The sequence below is a fragment of the Notolepis coatsorum genome (genome assembly GCF_963971535.1).
Source record: "Notolepis coatsorum genome assembly, chromosome: 17".
In the NCBI taxonomy this organism is placed as follows: Eukaryota; Metazoa; Chordata; class Actinopteri; order Aulopiformes; family Paralepididae; genus Notolepis; species Notolepis coatsorum.
This window is the reverse complement of record NC_140181.1, coordinates 108445002-108470353: the sequence shown is the minus strand read 5'-3', so window position 1 is coordinate 108470353 and position 25352 is coordinate 108445002. Positions and strand designations below refer to the sequence as shown.

Here is a 25352-nt window from a genome sequence, read left to right as displayed (position 1 = left end):
GGAGCTGAAGGAGCTGAAGGAGGTGAAGGAGCTGAAGGAGCTGAAGGAGGTGAAGGAGCTGAAGGAGCTGAAGGAGCTGAAGGAGTTGAAGGAGGTGAAGGAGCTGAAGGAGCTGAATGAGGTGAAGGAGCTGAAGGAGCTGAAGGAGGTGAAGGAGCTGAAGTAGGTGAAGGAGATGAAGGAGCCTAAGGAGCTGAAGGAGCTGAAGGAGGTGAAGGAGGTGAATGGGGGTGAAGGAGCTGAAGGAGGTGAAGGAGCTGAAGGAGGTGAAGGAGGTGAAGGAGCTGAAGGAGGTGAAGGAGCTGAAGGAGGTGAAGGAGGTGAAGGAGCTGAAGGAGCTGAAGGAACTGAAGGAGCTGAAGGAGCTGAAGGAGGTGAAGGAGGTGAAGGAGGTGAAGGAACTGAAGGAGGTGAAGGAGGTGAAGGAGCTGAAGGAGCTGAAGGAACTGAAGGAGCTGAAGGAGCTGAAGTAGGTGAAGGAGATGAAGGAGCCTAAGGAGCTGAAGGAGCTGAAGGAGGTGAAGGAGGTGAAGGGGGTGAAGGAGCTGAAGGAGGTGAAGGAGCTGAAGGAGGTGAAGGAGGTGAAGGAGCTGAAGGAGGTGAAGGGGGTGAAGGAGCTGAAGGAGGTGAAGGAGGTGAAGGAGCTGAAGGAGCTGAAGGAACTGAAGGAGCTGAAGGAGCTGAAGGAGGTGAAGGAGGTGAAGGAGGTGAAGGGGGTGAAGGAGCTGAAGGAGGTGAAGGAGCTGAAGGAGGTGAAGGAGCTGAAGGAGGTGAAGGAGCTGAAGGAGGTGAAGGAGGTGAAGGAGTTGAAGGAACTGAAGGAGCAGAAGGAGGTGAAGGAGCTGAAGGAGGTGAAGGAGCTGAAGGAGCTGAAGGAGTTGAAGGAGGTGAAGGAGGTGAAGGAGCTGAAGGAGGTGAAGTAACTGAAGGAGGTGAAGGAGGTGACCTGAAGAGAGGCATGAAGGATCTCTCTCTCTCTCTCTCTCTCTCTCTCTCTCTCTCTCTCTCTCTCTCTCTCTCTCTCTCTCTCTCTCTCTCTCTCTCTCTCTCTCTCTCTCTCTCTCTCTCTCTCTCTCTCCCTCTCTCTCTCCCTCTCTCTCTCCCTCTCTCTCTCCCTCCCTCTCCCTCTCTCAAATCTATAAATATGGCAGCACAATGTTTCTTTTTGTCTAATGTAGAAACTATATCATTTATAACTAAAGTGGTAGCTGAGATTGTACTGGCTGGCTCTGAAACCAGATTGATGGGGGCTTAGAAGAGAGTTTGAGTTTGTTATTTACTAGTGATTCCAGGATTTTAGCTAAGCAGGACAACTTTGGAAATTGGACCATAATTGTTCAGGTCAGTTCTGTCTCCACCTTTATGCAAAGGAGAGACATGGGCCGTTTTCCAAGTACTGGAAACTGTGCCTGTTGAGATTAAAAAGATATGTTATTTGCTCTGTGATTACTGGAGCAGATCATTTAAAGGAAAACTCTAACATTTTGGGAAATTAGCTTATTTGCCATCTACCCTGGAGTTAGACAAGAAGATACATAAATGTGTCTTCTCTGTGCATGCAGTAGGAGTAGGAAGACGTTGGGAACTAGGCTAATGGAGGAACCTACTTCCAGTGACTGACGCTAAGCTAGGCTAACGGTGCGCGTCTTCCTACTCCTACTGCATGCACAGAGAAGAAAAAGGTATGTACTGTATCTTAACACTCCAACATTTTGGGAACCCTGGAGTTAGACAAGAAGATGCATACATTTTTCTTCTCTGTGCATGCAGTAGGAGTAGGAAGACGTTTGGAACTAGGCTAATGGAGGAACCTACTTCCAGTGACTGGCGCTAAGCTAGGCTAACGGTGCTTGTCTTCCTACTCCTACTGCATGCACAGAGAAGAAAAAGGGTATGTATCTTCTTGTCTAACTCCAGGGTAGATGCCAAATAAGCAAATTTCCCAAAATGTTGGAGTTTTCCTTTAAGAAAGAACGGGTCCAAGTTGTCCTCCCCAGTCGACTTTCTGGTATCAATAGACACCAACATATTAAAAACTGCATTAGGAGTAATAGGCTCAAGGAAAAATGTAGTGGCAGGCCCTACATTTTACTCATAGCTGCTCATAGCAGTCACCACTTCATTAGACAAATGTTCAGCTTGGGCAACATGGCTGTTGAAGAAGGCTACCTTCAGTTATCAAGCAGTCATTATATTTTTACCTCTGTATGCAAGGAAATGGTAGCCTTGGTTTTACTAGAATTTACTGCTTTCCAAAATGTTGTTGGATCTGAGTATGAACTAAATAATAGTATTTAAATAATAGCTTGATTTAGCATTTTTGACAGACGATGTACATTTGTTTCTAATCTGTCTATGAATGAATGAATGAATGAATGAATGAATGAATGAATGAATGAATGAATGAATGAATGAATGAATGAATGAATGAATGAATGAATGAATGAATGAATGAATGAATGAATGAATGAATGAATGAAAACTTTATTTAACAGATTGCAGAATGGGTACAATACAGTACGGCTCAATACACACAATTGTTAAGGGGATGCAGACCAGAGAAAGACGTTTGTCTTGTTTACATCAGGGTCCCCCATTTTCAATTCATAGTGTAGTCTAAGAGATAGCCAATGGGATGGATCCCCAGAGCGTCTAGCTAGAGCCCAGGCTCTATTCCTTTCATTGATTGTAAACCAAGGGGTTGACCTATCCTTCACTCTGAATGTCTTAAACAAATAATGCATGTTTATCAATGATTGATAGGAGAGTTTAAGGTCTAAGTCTAAGGCCAATTCTACATCCGGAATTTCAGAAGTACATGAGATGTCACTGTTGAGTAGATCAAAATAGGAAAGCTTGATCACTGAAATGTTTTAGATTTATTTTTATAATATTGTGTGATTTTGTTTTCTTTAGCTTAGTATTCCTGATGCAGGCTGTTGGGCCATTCCTGATTCCTAAATCAAAAACTCCACTAGCAATGATCCTGTCTAATCTATTGGAGACAATTAAATCAATTCAAGTAGATTTTGAGTTATTTCTTTGGGTTTGGCCTAGTTGGTTCAGTAACCAATTGGGTTAGGTTTTGGTTTTCACTAACCTCCCTTAGATACCCATAATTACTACCCAGCCAATCTAAATTAAAGTCACCCAATATGAGCATTTCAGTATCATTCAGGATACAGAGACCAAACATTAGCTATTTTATCGACAGAACTAGCATCAGCCGATGGGGGTCTATATACTCCAATGACAATTAGTGAATAGCTAACAGGGGTATGGCGTCAGTCTGCAAGACTGGATAGATGGCAGGAGAAGTTGAATGATAGAACTGAGACTCCTTTATAGCTGGGATTAAGTTTATCAGGTTTGTACAAATCCTTCACCATCCAAAAAGAGTCAAAGTGGTAAATTAATCCGTATCCACATGCTGAACAAAGATTTCGCTGAAGCTTAACCTGTCCTTAACCAAACCAGGCCCGGACTGGCCATCGGGAGCACCGGGAGTTTTCCCGGTGGCCTGGCCTGCACAGATAAAAAAAAAAAAAAATTATATAAAAAAAAAATTATACGTATTTTTATTATAATTTTGTATTTTATTTTTTGCCAGGACATTGTTTCTAGTTGTGGCGGCGGTGCGGCGCGATAGTTAGATAACCTAGGTGGGTGGGGAACAACCAGGATTTCAGTGTCTGCGACAGAGTTGGAGAACTATCTGACTCTCTCCCTCATGCGGATCACACACACACAATGGAGCCGTGCTGCCGCTTGTGATTGGTGGAGGCGGGACCAGGCGATACAACTGATTGACAGCGGAGGCGGCGAATGGAAATCAATATTATTTGACAATTGATGCTTTTTGTTGGAAATTTCAGTCAGTGAGCTCATACTTTGAGCTCATTTTATAGTTAAAATGATTGAGACAACGCAATCTTCTGTCTTCGTTGTGCATGCATGCGTGTGCTCACCACACGCGATACATGTGTCACTATTCTGGCAGTGGCTACTGTTATTATAGTATTGTAATGAAAGGTCTGTTATTTAATGTTTGTGTAAAGTGCTATTTTAACTGTTGATGGGTAGTGCATCAGTAAAGTGAATATGCTCTTGCTCTGTTTGAATAGGTGGAGAGAGTGGTTAACTGTATTATAATAGTAAATAGAAAAATATGTTGTGCTCTTGCTTTTTTCTTTTTGAAGGTGGAGAGAGTAGCATTGCTAGTGCCACAACAGTTTTATTTGAGGTTGAGAGAGTAGCATTGTACTAAGCAATTGTTGGCTCATTAGTTTGTGATTCACATGCACAAAAATTCACCAGAATGCAGGAAATTAAGTCTTTGTAACAAAAAAAAATCCGGGTGGGGGACCCCCAGACCCCCGCTTAAAAAGTGGCCTGATTTGGGCTATATTTCGCGCTATATCTCCCGGTATGAATTATTTTCCCAGTCCGGCCCTGAACCTAACCATAACCTTAACCCAACCATAACCCCTCTTAACTCTTTCTCTGCCATACACGGGATTTCTCGAGTTATCTCGCCATGCGTTGAGCGCCAAAACCCAAGAAAAGTCTGGTTTTTGATCGTTTAACGTTTTTTCTTTTATTACATTTTTTTATTCTATACAATCTCACGGACCTCTATGTTACCATTGAAAGCCATACTGAGACCCGAGAGTGCAATACCGGCCAGATCCTGCTAGGTGGCAGTATCGCCTACCCTTTGAAACCCTGTTCCAGACTGTGTCACATCTAATCAGTGTTGGGCAAGTTACTTTTAAAAAGTAACTAGTTACAGTTACTAGTTACTTCTTCCAAAAAGTAACTAAATTACTTACTCAGTTACAAATTATAAAAGTAAATTTTTTACATAAACAACATACACAAATCTAAACTATTTTAATGTTGCTGTGGGACAAAGTGAGACTAGCCTCCAATCAAATTCCATGTATATGTTAGAGCTGCCGCGGTATTGATATTTTCCTTACCGCACAAATTTGCGAAATATTTCCTACCGCCGCGGTTATTACCGCACAGTGCGCAAAAATAAAAAAAAAATAAAAAGTTTGAATGCATTTTTTTTTTTTTTAGTAGTCTACTCTTATAGCCTGCCTCTAGTCTAATGGCGCTTTTCCACTGCATAGTACCTACTCGACTTGACCCGCTTTAGGTACCTGGTACTTCGTTCCTTTTCCACTGCAGCCAGGTACTACTCCGTTTGTCTCCGTGTGGGGATGCAGGCGGGGCCGCTTGTGTACACTGAAAGCTCCGTGAGCATAGCTATGTCCGAGGGCTTGCAGCAAGCCAGAGTTTAACACAGTTTCAATCAATCAATCAATAACAACATTAACCAGACTCTCGTTGTGTCTATTCTGCTAAAGCTAACGTTACCTCTCATTGTGTCTATTCTACCAAGCAACCCGGGTTTAACGTTACCTCTCGTGTATATCTGCTGACGGTAGTATTAGGCTAATAACAACAACCAACTTAACACATCAGCGATCTTGTTGTGACACTAAACTCTCCGCTCGGTGGTAAATTGGGTTGATGTCGGTTTTGTTTCATCAATAAATGAGGCAGAATACACAGTGAATCCATCCTTTTTTGTTTATTGGAGTTGGTGCTGTCGCAAACAAATCCTGAATGAAATACATCCTTAGCGAGGCAGTAAAGATGGCGGCTTTCTGTTTTTGTTCAGAGACCCCAACGTGTGACGTGTCTCTCTTCTGACCAATCGGTGGTCTGCAATGTTTCACATGACTTTTCTGGTACCACTTCTACCCAATAGGGTCGCTTGGAACCAAGTAGGGTATATCTGCAGAGCCGCAAGCCCAACGTCTGGGCGCTACTTTATTATTTTTATAAAAAAAAGCGGTGATGCGGTATTCAGCCCAACTCTGCGGTGGGCGTGATGCAACAGCGATACCGCGGTAATGCGGTTATCGCGGCAGCTCTAGTATATGTAGATATTATAATTACTATGTTCATATAGTGGATCATACAAATACAAACACAATAGATTAGGGGTGTAACGGTACACAGAAGCCACTAGGGGTGTAACGGTACACAGAAGCCACGGTTCGGTACGTACCTCGGTATTGGGGTCACGGTTCGGTACGAGTTCGGTACAACAGAAAAGAAATATTTATAATTATTATTATTAATATAATAAAAAAATGTAATAACTTTTTTTAAATATATTATATTTATGATCATTATTATAATTATTATTATTAAATAGAATAATTTTCTATAGGCTTGCCGTGGTAGTCAGTGATTCTGGTGTCATTCTGTGTTCAGGCATCCAGAGTAAATGAATTGCCTACTGCCCCTTTAACAACGTATAGGCTTGATAAGTTTCACTTTCCCTTCTAGAGAGGATTTAACTGCACGAGACTAAATACTAGAGAACAGATGACATATTACAACAATGGCAGAGGATTATTTGGATTTAACTGGAGAGGAGCTCAGATGATCAGTCCGAAAAAGTATGTTTCTTTTTTTTATTTGATCAGTGGGGGAGAATGTTGTTGTTGTTTGTTGGCGACGTGTGTGTGTGTGTTTCTGCGATGCGCGGCGTGTGTGTGTGTGCGTTTCTGCGATGCGCGGCGTGTGTGTGTGTCGGTGATGCACGGCGTGTGTGTGTGTTGGCGATGCGCGGCGTGTGTGTGTGTGTTGGCGCAGAGATCTGTCTGATGAAAAAAACTGCTTCAATCATACAGTAGTAACGCGCTGCATTTTTTGGCGGTAATGGCGTTATTAAGATTGGAAGAGTAATCCGTTAGATTACTTGTTACTGAAAAAACTAACGTCGTTAGTAACGCCGTTATTTATAACGCCGTTATTCCCATCACTGCATCTAATGTCGTCCGGGAGAATTTAGACCAAGCCAAGTAAATCGCTTCATGCAAGCACTTTGAAACGCGTTCAGCACACGTGAGGCATACCTTGTGCCACTTCATGTCAGGGACCCGATCGACATCAATACTGGAAATCGCGATCAGACAATTGGAATATTCTTTTTGGAATAACTCCGATCAAAGGTAAGGACTATCTGACGTCAAATCCACCTTGATCCTACAATGATTTCACATCGATCCAGCCGATCAACGTATGTAATATTAAAAATGAATGCCATTGCTGGTGATCAGAGCATCAAAAAACGACCCACCCCCCCTTTGATGCATTCATGATGAAACATAATACCTATTATATACCTTTGATTTGGAAACAGTAGCGTGTCCAGGCGAGAAACGCGAACGAATACATGAAAACATTTATTCTTTCTTGCATGTTGGACGAGGGATAGTTACTGTCAAATGAGCCATAGTATTGTCTCCATAGCTAGAATATAGATATAGCCCTGCAAACACTGCAACGCACAGTGAAAATCCCTATATTTTAAAGCGTGGCCCATTGACTACAAGGATGGATAAAACGGCTGGCGCTGAAAGTGTTAAAATAACATAACCAATGTCCCCACAGCGACAACAAAAATAGTTTTCATCACAGATGTGGGTACATTTGGTCCCCACAACAGTAGGAAAACAAGGACACACACACACACCACACACACACTTACCTATGAAGCCAATGATGATGACAAAGCTGTAGAGGGTTGGCAGGAACACCCCGCCAAACTCCTGGCTGCTGTTCTTGAGTGGTTGAGTAGATACGACAGTGAAGTTTCCCGCATTATAATCACTAAATTTGTCGTTGTCAGGGTACCCTGTTAGCAGGGGTGTAAAAAGTACCCAGAAATTATACTTAACCCTCCAGTCACCCTTGTCACAATTCTCTGCAAATAGCATTTTTTCACGTGTGTGTGTGGATAGCGTTGGCTATGTTTTATGTATATGTCAGGAAAGTAGCTCAGTCTCACATCTTTGACTCATATTCCAATAATCCATGTTTGGTTTTTTTCAAAAATCACTATTAAGCGCACTGCATAAATGTGTCACACCTTCCACCCTAGTCGCAGAAATGAACAGGTTATGGTTAGGGTTAAGGTTAGGGTTCGGGTTAGGGTTAGGGGGTTAGGGTTAGGGTAACCCTAACCATAACCCCTTAACCCTAACCCTAACCTTAACCCAAACCCTAACCCTAATTTAAAAAATTGTTAAAATCATGAAAAAAAAATCCATATGTATGGTGAGGACTGAAGTTAATAATGATATTCATGAAGAAAAATTGGAACAATACATGAAAAATATATGTTTTACTGAGATTGCAGAGTGTTCGAAATAAAGATTTCAAATCAAAATCAACCCTGCCTAATAGTGGTCCTCCAATCAGGATACACCACATTGTTCAGACAAAGAACCATAATAAGTTTTGTATAAAAGTATTCTGTACTTCTGTATGACAACTAATAAAGAAACTTAAGTCTGCTTGGATGTTAAGCCAATCCAAATCACTTAGAATGTGACAAATCACCTGAAAGTAGCCGACCTCTGCTGTGTTTAACTATACATGCATAATTATGACTCTCCACATTTTTTTTTTATATTTAAACAGGCTTACACGCACGCATGCACGCACACACACACACACACACACACACACACACACACACACACACACACACACACACACACACACACACACACACACACACACACACACACACACACACACACACACACACACACACACACACACACACACACACACACACACACACACACACACACACACACACACACACACACACACACAGTCTAGGTGACTTATCACCTAGACTTTGCATAATAATAGGATGCGCGCAATTCTGCCTCAGTGACGAAGCCCAAACATCGTTTGACCGCGTATGCCCAGCACTGCACCCCTGTGTTGTGTATGAGAGAGAGAGAGAGAGAGAGAGAGAGAGAGAGAGAGAGAGAGAGAGAGAGAGATAGAGAGAGAGAGAGAGAGAGAGAGAGAGCGAGCGCTATTTATCAGTTTCACACCAAACTGGGGAGGGGTGTTACAGTATGTAGCCTATTTGAGCACACCTGAATACTGGGCTGTTGTTGATATGCAAAGACAGCTGTGGTACTTAGCGCCGTGCTCACTTGACTTTGCATGACAATGGCTCAGAGATGGCCAAGCAGCCGTTTTCCTATCACGTCGCGTCACCGTTTATTATCGTGCAGCGGACACAACTGCATTCTGAAAACATGCCGGGGACCGTTCTGCATTCTGAAAACATGCCGGGGACCGTTCTGCATTCTGAAAACATGCCGGGGACATTTCCCGCGGACCCCCCCCCCCCCGCTTAGTTACGCCCCTGGTGTACAGTATGTGTGTGTGTGTGTGTGTGCGCTGGGCTGCTTCGCAGAATAATGTGGTGTGTGTGTGTGTATGAGCGCTGTAGAGCTGTCCCCAAAGCCTTTTTTGGGATTCTATATATCCAATAAACGAGCGCCGTTTTCGATCGCATGACATTGTTCAGAATGTTTGGTGCAGTTGACTTGACAAATTGCAGTGTGAAAGCAAACCAAACCAAATGAAGAATGCAACAATGTTGCAACCGTTTTTTCCCTCTATACTAATCTGGCTACATTGACGCACAAACAAATTTGTCACATCCCTGGGTTCCCCTCGTAGAGAGATGGAAACCGATCTCAATATCAAACTTCTACTATTCATATCTCTCTCTCTAACCCTCAATCTCCTACTATATTCAACTCTCTCTCTCTCTCTCTCTCTCTCTATCTCTCTCTCTCTCTCTCTCCCTCTCCGCAACAGAGAGCGACGCTGAATTAATGAATGAATGAAAACTTTATTTAACAGATTGCAGAATGGGTACAATACAGTACGGCTCAATACACACAATTGTTAAGGGGATGCAGACCAGAGAAAGACGTTTGTCTTGTTTACATCAGGGTCCCCCATTTTCAATTCATAGTGACTGACATTTATGGCATAGGGACATACAGGTAGTACTGTTACATTTGTGACATATACGATATGCAAATATACAGTACTGTTACCCATAGCTCCTAACAGAGAATATATACATATGATCGGGAGGAGACTGTACATTAGGAGGGGGTGGGTGGGTGGGTGGGAGAAAAATATACATACGGTGCGGTGGGGAGACAATATATACATACACTGTAATTTTTTTTTTTTGAATTTGTATTAATTTCTTTTATCTCACCTGCACATTTCGTTTAATTTGTGGCTTTGATTTTTTTTGTTTCATTGTGCAAATAAAAAAAAAAACATAATAAAAAAAAAAGCATTTGAAACAAATTACAGTACAAATTAAAATACTAGAATATACTCAAATACTGTTTTCATGCCATTGTGGAAAATGCACTCACCTGCCATCATGAGATAGTGACGAGCTGCTCAGCCCCTGGAGTAGAGAAGTGCTGCTGGTATTTCCTGTGTGTCTGTTTAACATGCGGCGGCACGAGGGATGTCATGTGACTGTCACGAATCACGTCATGATCTTTTTGAATGAAATAGGCTTACAGAGAGAGAGAGAGAGGCATTAATGGCTTATAGCCGATTTAACGATTTTAGAATTATCCAACTATTTAAGTGAAATATGTGTTATAATCTAACCAGTTCGTTTTGATAGTTTAACGTTGATTGGACAAACAATTAAGTGGATTATAGTCTGATTTATGTTATGCCATGTCTATCTTTTGCATTTCTAGCGCCCCCCAGTGGCCAATTCTGATATGTTTCAGGTACTTATGTGGACATATCCTACACGTTTTGTGATGATTGGCCAAATGGTTGTTGACTTTGCTGAGCCACGTAGAGGTTGAGTACTTTATTATCTAAAGAAGGTGCGTTAGAGTGTTGTGTTCATTCATAGTTAAAGACAGTAGAGGTTGAGCACTTTATTATCTAAAGATGGTGAGTTAGAGTGTTGTGTTGTCCCATGCCCATGTACATGTCAAAATACTTCCCAAAGGTCAGTGAATACCACAACCACTACACCAGAGGAAGCTCAACAAATCATGTGAAACCCAGATTCGGCTCAAACAAGGGACTAAACACGTTTCGCAATTATGCCACAACAATGTGGAACGCCCTACCCAAAGCTGTAAAGGAATGTGAATCCCTGCCCACATTCAAAACCGCTCTTAAAAAGCACCTACGGGAGGCTGCAATTCGAAACTGGCCACCGTAAATGCCCAAAACCCCCACCACCACCTAATAGACAGTCTCCTCCCCACCGCATGTATATATTCCCTCCCCGCCGTATGTATATTTCCCTCCCACCCACCCACCCCCTCCTAATGTACAGTCCCCTCCCCATCATATGTATATACTCTGTCAGGATCTAGGGGTAACGGTACTGTATATTTGAATACCGCCTATGTCACAAATGTATCAGTACTAAATACCTATATGTCCCTATGCCATAAATGTCATGTATGTTGTGTATGTCATAAATGTCTATATGAATTGAAAATGGGGGACCCTGATGGAAACAAGACAAACGTCTTTCTCAGGTCTGCATCCCCTTAACAATTGTATGTATTGAGCCGTACTGTATTGTACCCATTCTGCAATCTGTTAAATAAAGTTTTCATTCATTCATTCATTCATTCATAGTTAAAGACAGTAGAGGTTGAGTACTTTATTATCTAAAGATGGTGAGTTAGAGTGTTGCGTCCACGGTTCATGGTTAATTCTCATTATTCTCAAAAGACATTCTGTGCGATTCTCTGATTCTGCTTTCTAAGAAACAGATGTTTCCTGTCCATCCCCTGGCCTCCAGTGGCTATCCAACCATCGTTTCCTGTTTCAAACCTTGCACAATATTAAACAGAAAAGCATCATACACATTTCATCATGTTGATTGATTAGGTTGATACAATTGGTTTCCTTTTCACCAATAGGAGTAGTAACACAATATAAATTAAATTCAAATTCAATTAAATTCAAACCTTTATTCATTTAAATGGCCAAGGCGTGTCTATAAGGCCCAACAAATGTGTACATGAGCTTTCAATCATCAATCTATTCTGCTGACATTTACATTTAGTCATTTAGTTGACACTACGACAAGTCAGCAGGAAGGGTACAACTCTTTTTGCTGTATCAATGTTCATCAAACAGTGTTGAAACTTGGGTGCTGCAGTGTTGAGTGCAGAGTAGTAGAGACATATTAGTATAATATACGCAAGGAGGATTAATTAGTGGAAGAGTGCATGATGGTAGAAATAGACAGTAAGAAAGTTAGTCGTTTTTATTTCTTTAATTTCAGATATTGATTGAAGACATGTGTTTTTAGTCGACGGCAACAGATTGGTGGTGTTTTGGCTGTCGATCCTGATGTGGTGGGAAATACAAAATAAGTCTCGCCTTGTGTTCTTCTTCATGTCCTTTAGATTAGTTATCTCAATCTCCTACTATTCATATCTCCATCTTGCTCTCTCTCTCTCTCTAACCCTCAATCTCCTATATTCATCTCTCTGTCTATTTCTCCCCCCCTCTCCCCTCTCTCTCTCTCTCTCTCTTCTCTCTCTCTCTCTCTCTCTCTCTCTCTCTCTCTCTCATCTCTCTCTCTCTCTCTCTCTCTCTCTCTCTCTCTCTCTCTCTCTCTCTAACCCTCATTCTCCTACAATTAATCTCTCTCTCTCCTCTCTCTCTCTTTCTTTCTTTCTTTCTTTCTCGCTCTTTCTTTCTCTCTCTCTCTCTCTCTCTCTCATCGTCTCTCTCTCTCTCTCTCTCTCTCTCTCTCTCTCTCTCTCTCTCTCTCTCTCTCTCTCTCTCTCTCTCTCTCTCTCTCTCTCTCTCTAACCCTCAATCTCCTACAATTAATCTCTCTCTCTCTCTCTCTCTCTCTCTCTCTCTCTCTCTCTCTCTCTCTCCTCTCTTGACTCTAACCCTCATTCTCCTACAATTAATCTCTCTCTCTCTCTCTCTCTCTCTCATCTCTCTCTCTCTCTCTCTCTCTCTCTCTCTCTCTCTCTCTCTCTCTCTCTCTCTCTCTCTCTCTCTCTCTCTCTCTCTCTCTCTCTCTCTATATATATATATAATATATATATATATATATATGCCAGCATATTCGGATAATTTCCCCCAATAGAACAGGCAGTCAGCATGGCCGTAAGCACACAAAAAAGGTTAACCAACGGAAGCAGGCAGCGCACCGGGTAAACCAGGCAACAGGCTGTAACCTGAGCCTGGAGCACTGCGGACGAGACAGGCGCCAAAGGAGTCAGCTGAAAACAGCCGCCCCGGCGGAAGGGGCGTATGCTGGCGTTGTTGATCACCATGACAAAGCCTCCATTAAAAAAAAAACCACCCAGAGGGGGTTGAGGCAGAGAAGGCTGACATGATTGGCAGACGTCATGAACGTGCAGGGGCACACTCAACCGGGTAACCCGGGAGTTGACTCTGCTCCAACACACCAGGGAACCAACCACCCTGTCGTTACCAGATGCGGTGGTTGTTCCTATAACTCCTCAAGAAAAAACTCCAAAACACACCTGCGGGCATACACTGGCTATACCGCAGTACAAGTGTTTCAGTTTTCAAAAAAGGGTTATCCCAGGCCTACGGTATCAATGAAACTTTACTTCGGACCGGGCCCGGTGGCACGGGAAGCACAGGGTTACCAGAGGAGGTCCAAGACCACCCCAACAGCCCCTCTTCGCCACGTGTGAGAGAGGAGCGAAAATAATGGAGAACCAGCCCTAAGCACACCGCACTTGGTATTCCCAGGCGGTCTCCCAACCAAGTACTAACCAGGACCGAACCTGCGTAGCGTCCGAGATCGGACGAGATCGGGCGTGTACAGGTTGGTATGGCCGTAAGCTATTACGATAGTGCAGAGTACAACATGTACCCAACAAAGGGTCTCCATAGCGCCTAACCCTGTGACACCCGGACCGACCTGGCATTTTTCCCCCCGAAAAAAGCACAAGTCCCTCAGGGTACCAGAACAGCAGATCTGCATCCCCGGTGGACAACCGGTTAACTGACCTGGACCAGCGTGACCAGACCAGTCCTGTGTCCTAACCACGCCGACATGCCCACTCCAAGAGAGGGGGTAGGTATGCGTGTCGATCTAAAACATGAAAAGAGGGCGCCACCCAGACGGTCCCATTTGGACCGTGCTCAGCGGCCCACCCCAAGGGCGTGAGACCCCTCTACCTATGTTCAGATCTATTCCGTTAACATCCCCCAGATATGAACGAGAATTCATCGAGACAACCTAGTAAACTGGCGCTCGGAAGAGACAAAACTCCATCCCAGTTGCCCTATAAAAACGCTGTTTTAACAAGCAACCAAAGCGCAATTAGCCCCTGTGTGATTCTGTCACAGAAACACACCTGAGCCAGCACTATGTATACGTCGAGACCCAAACATATCAATGGATAGTCTAGCAAGACACCAAACATTGTTCCTCCAAGTCGCCTGGGAGAACGACACGGAGCCGCCGCGCTTCATGTACCTTCCTCTTTTTATTCAAAAAAGAAAGAACACAGACTGACATGAATCCCTCGTGACGCCGCTGAGGGTAAAAATTGTTTATATTTTTACATCCCACCACCCTCCCATAGGGAGGAGACGGAAATCCCCAGAGAGACTTCCCACGCAAGCTGTATAGATTGAAAAGAATATATTGCAACATTGAGCCATGTAAAATTTGGGTTAGGGCTCTCCGAGGAGGAGGCACTGAACCAATACACACTCAATAATCTAATTGAATCGAATACACACACAATAGAGCAGGACTCCTTTTTGAAGTTCTACTCACCTTGACAATCTGAGGAGGAGGCTCTGAACTCTGAGGAGGCTCCCTCACAGGGAAGGAGAGTCCTAACTCACAGAAGGCCCGAGTAGGAGCTTCGTGAGGAGGAGCCCTGACCACTCCCTGAAACAGATCCATCATATGGACCTGAACAGCTCACGGAAGTCTTACCAACAGAGACGCGCACAGTGACGTACTCTATGGCGGGGGAATTTCTGCGGTGCACACGCCCAATCTTCCAGGGCGTGGGACCAGGAAACTCCCCCCCCCCCCAGGGTGTGTGCTGTCTTATCATTACTGTAGTCTATAATACATACTGTAGCAGGGTGTGTGCCGTCTTATCATTACTGTTGTCTATAATACATACTGTAGCAGGGTGTGTGCCGTCTTATCATTACTGTAGTCTATAATACATACTGTAGCAGGGTGTGTGCCGTCTTATCATTACTGTTGTCTATAATACATACTGTAGCAGGGTGTGTGCCGTCTTATCATTACTGTTGTCTATAATACATACTGTAGCAGGGTGTGTGCCGTCTTATCATTACTGTTGTCTATAATACATACTGTAGCAGGGTGTGTGCCGTCTTATCATTACTGTAGTCTATAATACATACTGTAGCAGGGTGTGTGCCGTCTTATCATTACTGTAGTCTATAATACATACTGTAGCAGGGTGTCTTATCATTACTGTAGTCTATAATACATACTGTAGCAGGGTGTGTGCCGTCTTATCATTACTGTAGTCTATAATACATACTGTAGCAGGGTGTGTGCCGTCTTATCATTACTGTTGTCTATAATACATACTGTAGCAGGGTGTGTGCCGTCTTATCATTGCATCCTAAAATGGCTTCCCTGAGCTTGGTCCACCTTGGCTGGTCTCCTTGCTCTCATGCAAGGCTCTATAATGCCTCAGCATTGATAAGGTGTTGTTGTATCCACAACACTTCACCTTTTAAAATAACAGAAATTAGAACAAGGGATACGCTGTGTTGTCACATTTATTCATATTACTAGTTTAGTTTACTCAGTTTATTTGATCAGGGACATATCAATCAACAGTTTATACATTTATAAATGAATACAAATGAAAACTGTAAATATGCCAACATTAGCAGGGTTGCTAGTTTTCCGTTGTAGTCCCTGGGCTAGATGTTTAAGCCAGAAAAGAAACGGAAAAATAGAAGGATATTTAAAGCTAATATAAAAACAGTTTAAAACATATTCTGTACATTCACTCTCTAGGCATTCGTGCATCTATATATATATATATATATATATATATATATATATATATATATATATATATATATATATATATATATATATATATATATATATATATATATATATATATATATATATATATTAAAAACAGTGTACAGGGACAAATCAAAGCTATACAAACTTTTATAGAATCCCACTCCCATCCCACTCCCGTTTACCAATCCTGCTCCGTTTTTCTTCCTCAGTATAAAGTATGCAGTACATAGGTCACATCATGTCTGTATGGCTGTACGTTAACTTTTTTTGCACATAGCACTGGTGCTACAGAGGTTGATAGTTTTGTAGCACAGGCCAAAATCTTGTAGCACAAGTATAAAACGTGTTATATTTGTAACAGTCACAAATGTGCCTATTGTATTTGTGTTATTTAGTTGCAGTGCCATGTTTGGCTGTCATTTTCATGCTGACAAGTTGACGTCACACAGCCAGACACGTTACGTGTGAGGAATTATGGGATTTGGTGTTGGGTGTATGGACTCTACTAGGGGTGGGAATCACCAGTTTCATCACGATACGATACAATATCGATTCTTTGGACAACAATACGATATTTGCCGATATCACAAAGTCTGCCACGATACGATGCAGGTGCCTGCAATCGATATGAGACGATAAGCCCATTTAACACAATCAGTAACATTTGATCAACTCAAAAAAGGTAACGAAAATATAATTTGAAAAACATTTATTTAGCTGTTGCAGACATTTAAATGAAAAACAATCTATTGTTTTTAATACAAATATACCTCATGTTCACTGTAAAGGGCCACGTTTTGATATATTGAGCTTTAAACTTGAAATAACTAAGTTACATCATTTTTTGGAACTCACAACACAACCTAAAACCCCTCCTTCCTCCCTCTCCCAAACTGTTCCTAATTTTTTTTTTATGTTGCATGATCATGTATACATTTATTATGTATTATATTTGTTATGTTTAAATATCAACATTATCTGGCCATCCTCAATAAATACTATCAAACTCCTTTGACCTCACCTACTTAAAATCATTGTCGTAGAGAGAGACAGAGAGGCTGAGGCTCCCCTGCCCCCTCCCTTTCCTCACCATTTTCTCTGCCTCTCTGTCCAAATCCCGTTGATTTTGTTGTCATAGTTCCCACTCCCTTTTGCTCCCGTTGACTTTTACTCCCGGTCCTGCCCAATCACGGGATTCAAAGTGAAATTGACTCCCATCCCGTGGGAATCCCGAAAAGATGTCATCCTCTAATGCAGGGGTTCCCAAACTTTTCAGGCCAGGGCCCAGAAAATAAGGCGTCAGAGAGCCGCGGCCCAATGCACATCGTCGGGCCTTTTTTTTTTTTTTTTTTTCAGGCGACCGATTTTTTAAGCCAAATATCACTTCAATCCTATTAAGTTAGTTCAAGTTAGTTATTCATTTATATGTGCTATTTATGAGAGGGCTAACTTGTTGCAAAATAATAATGATAATAATAATAGCCTCATTAAAATACTATTGTTGCTTCGGTTGTTTTCAGCGTTTTATGTGCATAATCTGTTATTTAGTTGGAAATGTTCGTTGAAATAAGTAGATTTTTCGTTTTTGTTTATTTATTAAGTTAATATAAAACCATATAGTCACATTTTAAAATACAATAGAATAGAATTTTAGAATACAACTAGAAACACTGTCCTGGCCTGCTTCTAAGTTCAGTGGCCTGACAAAAAAAAAATAATAAAAAAATAACAAATAATATTTTTTTTTTTTTTTAATCATCTCGCGGCCCACCCGTGGCTGCTCGCGGCCCACCTTTGGGTCGCGACCCCGACTTTGGGAACCACTGCTCTAATATACATACTATGTGAAAACTTAGTAATAACTAACTGAGCTGATCTCTCTCCTAAGTTTTCACATAGTAATAACTAACTGAGCTGATCTTTCTCCTATGTGAAAACTTAGGAGAGAGAGCAGCACAGTTAGTTATTATTATGTTACACCTTATTATGAGATATCAGATCTAAATGTTCCCAGACAGGGAAAATCTCCTCTTTCTTGTTGGTTCCATCACACACAAAGAAGCTGGAACTGATTGCAAACAAACGCGCAATAAAAGCCTAAGTCAACACAATGTGACGTCATAGGAGACTGTTAATGAGGTATTTAGGTTGGGCTAGTGCGTCTACGTTTAACAGTATACAGGATGGTGCATCGATCAGGACACATTGAAGGAAGGTGAGGAGATGTATATTTCCTTGTGGATTTCTTGTCCATCAGGGTTTATTTTCACATGTAATATCCAGTTGTCATCACAGTTCTGTAATAACAATAGTTGCTAATAGATACTAGTAATGGGTAAGACAATTGACTGCTGTAGAATGAACAAGAACTGTCATATACATATAGGCATATATATATATAATAAGACAAATCATCAAAAAATCACACTGAACACAGTTCAATTTGCGAGATATAATTGATTGATTGAAAACTTTATTAACAGATTGCAGAATGGGTACAATACACAGTACGGCTCAATACACACAATTGTTAAGGGGATGCAGACCAGAGAAAGACTTTCGTCTTGTTTACATCAGGGTCCCCCATTTTCAATTCATAATGACATTTATGACATACACAGACAATATATACATACGAGGGGGAGGAAACTGTACATTAGGAGGGTGGGATTGGACATTTATGGGGGCCAGTTTCGAATTGCAGCCTCCCGTAGGTGCTCTTTGAGTGGTTTTGAAGATGGGTAGGGATTCACATTTTTTTTTCGGCTGTGGGTAGGGCGTTCCACATTGTTGTGGCATAATTGCGAAACGTGTTTAGTCCCTTGTTTGTGCCGAATCTGGGTTGAACATCATTTGTGGAACTCCCTCTGGTGTTGTGGTTGTGGTATTCACTGACCTTTGGGAAGTATTTCGACATGTACATGGGTACCTTAGTGGTGTAGTGTTACGGACTGTGTCCTTATGTATATATATATATGGGAGTAATGTATGTAATCTGTTGTGTATATAGGCATGTTTTGTTTGTTGTTGTCTTGTCTCCCTCTTGTGTCTACATATCCCCAGGTTCCCAGTTGCAGCAGCAGCTGGTCAATCACCCACTCACCCCGGTGCAGCGGCAGCTGAGACTCGTTCTGCAATCAACATCCACTCACTTCATAATACCCTTTGTGTTTCAGTGTTAGTTAGCTCCCTGGTTCGTTTGGTCTGTGTTGGTGGTAACTATGGCTCTTGTGTGTTGGTGCTTTTGTAGGTAGAGCTCTCTGGTTCATTGATGTGGTAAAGTAGAGCTCTTGGTGTCTTTGTACACACTCTTTGTTACACACTCTCTTTTGTGGCTTTTGGTAATAGAGCTGAGGCTCTTAGGGTACATTTGTGTCAGAGCTGGTAAAAGCTTAATTGGAGCTAATTCTGTGTGAGAGCATTGTGTGTGAGAGCTGGTCAAAGCTCTAGTTATTTGGTCTATATAGCATTGTATCTTTTTGTGTTGTTGTACATTTCTGTACTAATCCTTTGTATATTTGTTTGTCACCCAGCCTATGGTGATTGTGTTGTTATTAATCTTTTGTTTCGCACACAGGGACATTGAGGGCAGAAAGATACCCTGGGGTCTACATCTGCATCACGTAGGAGAACTACTGTTAAAGACACCAGCTTAGAGTGAGCACCACCTCCTGTACTTTGGGGCGTCCGCGCCTGTAACGGGGGGGGCTTTTGTTTCATTTTGATATTATTTGGTGCTCACTGGTAGGTCCTCTTTGCTCTCGGTGTTGCTGATCTCATTTGTGTAAAATAAATATTGTTATTTTACAATCCGTCTATGGTGTTTTGTGTCACTGCATCCTCACCTATCCTGTCTGTGGCCTAGTGTTGCGTCTCCCCACGGGGGCACGTAACATGTAGTGTATCTTGTAGACCAGGCCCATTGCAAGTTTCTGTACTCTGTCGTCTACTCTAAGCCATCCTAGGTTGTCAAAATGGGCAGGGGTGAGGTGGGTTCTAGGAGTAAGGTCAAGCAGTAGTCTGACCAGTTTGTTTTGTGATGTTTGTAATCTTGTTTTTAGTGCCTTTGAGGTGCTTTGGTACCACCATGAGGTGCAAGCATAGTCGTAGTACCCTTGAATGAGTCCTCCTGTTAGAGTCTTCAGGGTATTCTTGTTTACCAGAGAGGAGATCCGTTACAAGAATCTTGTTCGTTGGTTGACTTTTTTTTTATTACATTGGTTGCCATTTTGTCACAGGAAAGATTTGCCTCTAGGATGGAACCCAGGTATGTAATTTCATCTTTCCTTGTGACAATATTGTCACCCACTGTAACTGAGAAGCCGTCGGTCTTGCTGAGTTTGTTATTTGAACAGAAGATAATCGACTCTGTTTTGCCCAGGTGTAATGATAGTTTGTTATCACCGAGCCAGGTGAAGATTCTGCCAAGTTCCGAGCTGAGGGTTTTTTCAACATTTAACTTGTTCTTGTCAGAGACCAGCAGGGCTGAGTCGTTCACGAACAGGAACAAGTTGCAGTCACAAGCTGACAACATGTCATTTGCATAAATTAGAAACAGTAACGGTCCTAGTATGCTTCCTTGTGGAACACCACAGCTCACTGGGAGGGGGGGGGGGGATAGAGTACAGTTTACCTCCACCATCTGTTCTCTCCCCTCCAGGTAGGATTGCATCCAGCTCACGGGTAAACTATCAAAAAAACCAATTGCTTCTAGCTTGTCAATCAGAATGGAGTGATTGACAGTGTCAAAGGCCTTTTGTAGGTCCAGCATGACCATGCCGCAGTAATTTCTCGCATCCACCTCGTTTGATGTGGTCGTTCAAATAGAGAAGGCATGCGTCAGTGGAGTGGGATGTTCTGAAGCCAGATTGGAATTCGTAGATTAGATCTTTTTCCACAAGGTACTTTTCAACCGGTTCGTATAGACACTTTTTTCCATGACTTTCGAGATGGGGGTAAGAATAGAAACAGGGCGGTAGTTGCCTGGGTCTAATTTGCTGCCTTTTTTGTGCAGGGGGGGTCACTCTCACAATTTTGAGAGGTTTATTGAGTCTTGGTGGCTGCTGAGTCTCTGAGGAATTTGGAGGAGATAGTCATGGCCAGTGGCCTTGTTAGGTTGGAGGGCGCTCAGTTTTTTGAGTACCTCATCTGTTGTTACCATTTCGAGTTTGAAGTCGTCTTTGCGGACCCTTAGGTTTTTGTAGTAGGCTAGGATGTGTTCTACCCCAAAATGCCCTGAGTGGGAGGGTAGTTTATTAACCAGTGTTGTGGCTATGTTTGTAAAGAATATGTTTAGGTATTTGGCCACATCCAGCTTGTCTGTGATGAGTGTTTTCTGTCTTTGTCATAAATGTATAGATGTAGCAGTACTGACTATCTGTATGTCATATATGTCCTGATGAATTGAAAATGGGGGACCCTGATGTAAACAAGACGAAAGTCTTTCTCTGGTCTGCATCCCCTTAACAATTGTGTGTATTGAGCTGTACTGTATTGTACCCATTCTGCAATCTGTTAATAAAGTTTTCAATCAATCAATCAATTCAATCAATCAATCAATGTTTGTTTGTAAATCTGGTTTTTAGTTTTTTGCTGCAGCCTAGTTGGTTGTTTCCAAAGTTCACAGGGTTTGTTTTTGTTTTCCTCAGTTTTGTCATTGATGAAATTGACGTGGGCTTGGAGTTCACTGTTTGAGCTTTCGGCAAGCTTTGTCTGACTTTGTCTAACAGGTAAACCATAAACTGCGGGCACTTACTTTTCAAACAATCTGGATATCACAGACTGGATGGAAATAACTATTAACGGCCACTTTCAAACTAGCATATCTATAAAACTGAACTTCAACTCTTGTTCCATCTTCACACAAGCTCACAAGCTTTGCGAGGTACATACAACAAGATAATAGGTGTCTTAAAGGGATAGTCCGCTAAATTATTTCCCAGCCATTTGTACACCTATCCAGTGTTTCCCACAGGATTTTCAGAGACAATGGGGGGGGGTGAACCCCCTGGAACTTTATTTGTTTGGTACATTTTAGAGTTAAATACATCAATCTGGTGCACTTTGAGAGCAAAATAAAGAGGCAAAATCGACTAGACTAGTGCTTCCCAATCCTCTCCTCGAAGCACCCCAGCCGTTCAATGTATTTGTTAAATTCCACAACCAGCACACCTGATTCAACTTAACTAGCCCTTTATTAGTTGAATCAAGGTGTGCTGGTTGTGGAATTTAACAAATACATGGAACGGCTGGGGTGTCTCGAGGAGAGGTTTGGGAACCACTGGACTAGACTAGAGCATACATTTGAGCCATCAAAGAAATGAAGCAAAAGTGGTTACCTGTGTTGAACTGGTTTATTTTTTAGAAAAAAAAATATATAGTGGATTACTATTAGCACTGCCAATACTACCGATACATCCCTATTGGCAAACTTTATATTTAAACAAATAGTAAAAAATATATATTTTTAAATAACCCATTTTTTTTGGTTCATTATATACAACTGTGGCGGGCCGCTACAGTCTAGGTAATTAATGGGAAACCCTGCTATCAACCATTGTTAATCAGCTCAGCAAATAGCCTGCTTGTGTGATCTGGCTGGATTGTCAAAACTTTCAATTCATTTATAATAAAAGTAACACAAGCTACTTTGTACCGGAACTACAAATAAGGATAAGCGCTCAATGAAGACAACCACTCCCATTGCCAAAGTCTAACATGCCTATGAATACAGTCTTTAGGCTGGTTATTATGTTGAGAATGTTGAACTCTAATGAAATGTTGTCAGTGCTTTTTGCGGTGGCACAAACGACATGTATGGAAATTATGCAAACATTTGTTCCTATCTGTCATTGTTTACACATTTAGAATAGAATAGAATAGAAATACTTTTATTATCCCGAGGGAAATCACTCAACATTAAACATTCAGACAGAACAGGTCACGAATAAGAATAACAAAACAAATTGCCTAAGATAAGAATAGAATAAAATAAAAATGGAATAAAATATACAGTAAATAAGTGTGTAACAACAACAGAGTTTGTATCAATAAAAACGTGTTTTCTGAAATTACAAATATGTTCTCATGGTTATTGACTGATGCAGCACTGATGTTCCTAGTAAATTTTCCCCTCTGGGTCAATAGAGTTTATTCTTCTTCTTCTTATTATTATGACTTGCAAACGATAGTTCTCATAAAAAACGATAATCTTAAGCCTCCGGTACAATACTTTAACATTTCCCATCTGGCAACACTGGACCAACAAACTGAGGGCTAGATCCACAAAGAATGGATTGCACGGAGCAAGTTGCACCCTTACTTAAAATTCATTATGAATTGAAAATGGGGGACCCTGATATAAACAAGACGAAAGTCGTTCTCTGATCTGCATCGTATTGAGCCGTACTGTATTGTACCCATTCTGCAATCTGTTAATAAAACTTTCATTCAATCAATCAATCTGCACAGTGATGCTTTTTTCTTACATAGTACTGTATATTTGTATGTATCTAAATGTCTTGATGAATTGAAAATGTATTTAAGTACCTGTATTATTCAGTACATTAAAATTAAACTTCTTCAACTTGAACCTGTGTGGTATATGTATCTGGTCATCTGTGTGTGATCGAGGAGATAATGGCCAGCTGCCCGACAGAGCCTTTATCCTCTCCTCTGACGGAGGCTGTGTATGTTTGAACTGTAAAACCCCACAGTCAGAGCTACTGTACCAGATCTGTTTGAACTGTAAACCCCCACAGTCAGAGCTACTGTACCAGATCTGTCTGAACTGTAAAACCCCACAGTCAGAGCTACTGTACCAGATCTGTTTGAACTGTAAAACCCCACAGTCAGAGCTACTGTACCAGATCTGTCTGAACTGTAAAACACCACAGTCAGTTGCGGGGAGGAAACCCACAAAGACACAGGGAGAACATGCCAACGCCACACAGAAAGTACCTGGATTCGAATAGAATATTTTCATCTCTGTGGGGTCCTTATCAAAACAATCGCTTATCAAACCCATTGTGTTTACTGATATATACCATATAAACCATTAACACACTCAGAGCCACGCCCCTATGCCCAGAATAACCCCTTCAATGCCAGCACTGAAGTCAATGGGAGGGCGGGGACATTTGCGAACGATTAAACTATATCTTAAATTATGGCTATGGGTCTAATACACCCGTCGCTTATCAATGACTTACTTGCAGTCAACATGTACGAAACGCAGGGTTAGAAGTTAAAAAATGTTTCCCCCCTTATCCCTCTGAGGTCTAGACGAATATGCTTCTCCTCTTTAAGAAATGTCACTATTTTCTTTTTTACATTTTTACATAATGAAACTACAGGTTCATACCTTCAAAATAAGCCATCAATTGTAAAATTCGAGCCGATTGATTGTCCTATGAAACATTCTGGTACAATCCTTACCAATTTCCAGCAAGAGGGTCTGAAGAGAATTCAATGAATTCAGCTAAATGATAAGGGAACTACACTCCTTCCCAGAATGCAATGTGATTTCAATGTCAATGTCACTATACTATGCCACACCTGGGACAAAAGGCCTTTGGTTCCTTTTGTTATTTCAATGTGGGCCCAGGAAGGCCTAGATTGCCACACACTTTGATTTGAGAGAGAGAGATAGAGAGAGAAAGAAAGATAGAGATATAGACAGAGAGACATTTATAATAATTATTATTATAATTATTATTATTATTAAATAGAATAATTGTACAAGAAATTCCTTCTGTAATGTACTGATTTCTTTTGATTTCTCATGTAGGTATGCACTTGTCCTAATATACTAACCTACACTGTAGCACTCAACACTTTGATGAACATTGTTACTCAGCTGATAGAGTTGTGCCCTTCCTCAATAAAGCCAGAGAGAGAGAACATGTCTTCACCTCTCTACTTTCTACTCTACTCAGATGGTATTTACAGTACTGTACCATATCACATTACCATGTACTGTATTGTTTTGTTTTGTTTGGCTTTGGCCATGTAAACATATGTTTCCCTTGTCAATAAAGCCCATTTTAATTGAGAGAGAGCGAGAGAGAGAGAGAGAGAGAGAGAGAGAGTGTGTGTGGAACTAGGCAAAATCTGCATATGGGGACCCTGATGGAAACAAGACGAAAGTCTTTCTCAGGTCTGCATCCTCTTAACAATTGTATGTATTGAGCTGTGCTGTACTGTACCCATTCTGCAATCTGTTAATAAACTTTTCAATCAATCAATCAATCATTCAATCAATCAATCAGTGTGTGTGTGTGTGTGCTCTACTGAGCGCACCTTTCTACTCTTGTGATGTGACAGTATGATGTCATAATAGAACATTCTAGAACATTTGTGATGTCACAGTATGATGTCA

The 25352-nt window shown here is 41.5% G+C and overlaps 1 protein-coding gene across 1 annotated transcript in view; it reads right to left on the bottom strand.

Annotated features, from left to right (window-relative positions):
* LOC311243424 (C-C chemokine receptor type 3-like) overlaps positions 1 to 10311 on the bottom strand; it is a gene marked incomplete at both ends in the record, with an annotated part of 53373 nt that extends 43062 nt beyond the window's left edge. Inside the window, 2 exons of the mRNA XM_084332655.1 lie at positions 7577 to 7723; positions 10305 to 10311. Coding sequence (XP_084188781.1) covers positions 7577 to 7723; positions 10305 to 10311 — 154 coding nt within the window. The remainder of the gene's footprint in view (positions 1 to 7576; positions 7724 to 10304) is intronic.
* Between the last annotated feature and the right edge of the window lie 15041 nt (positions 10312 to 25352).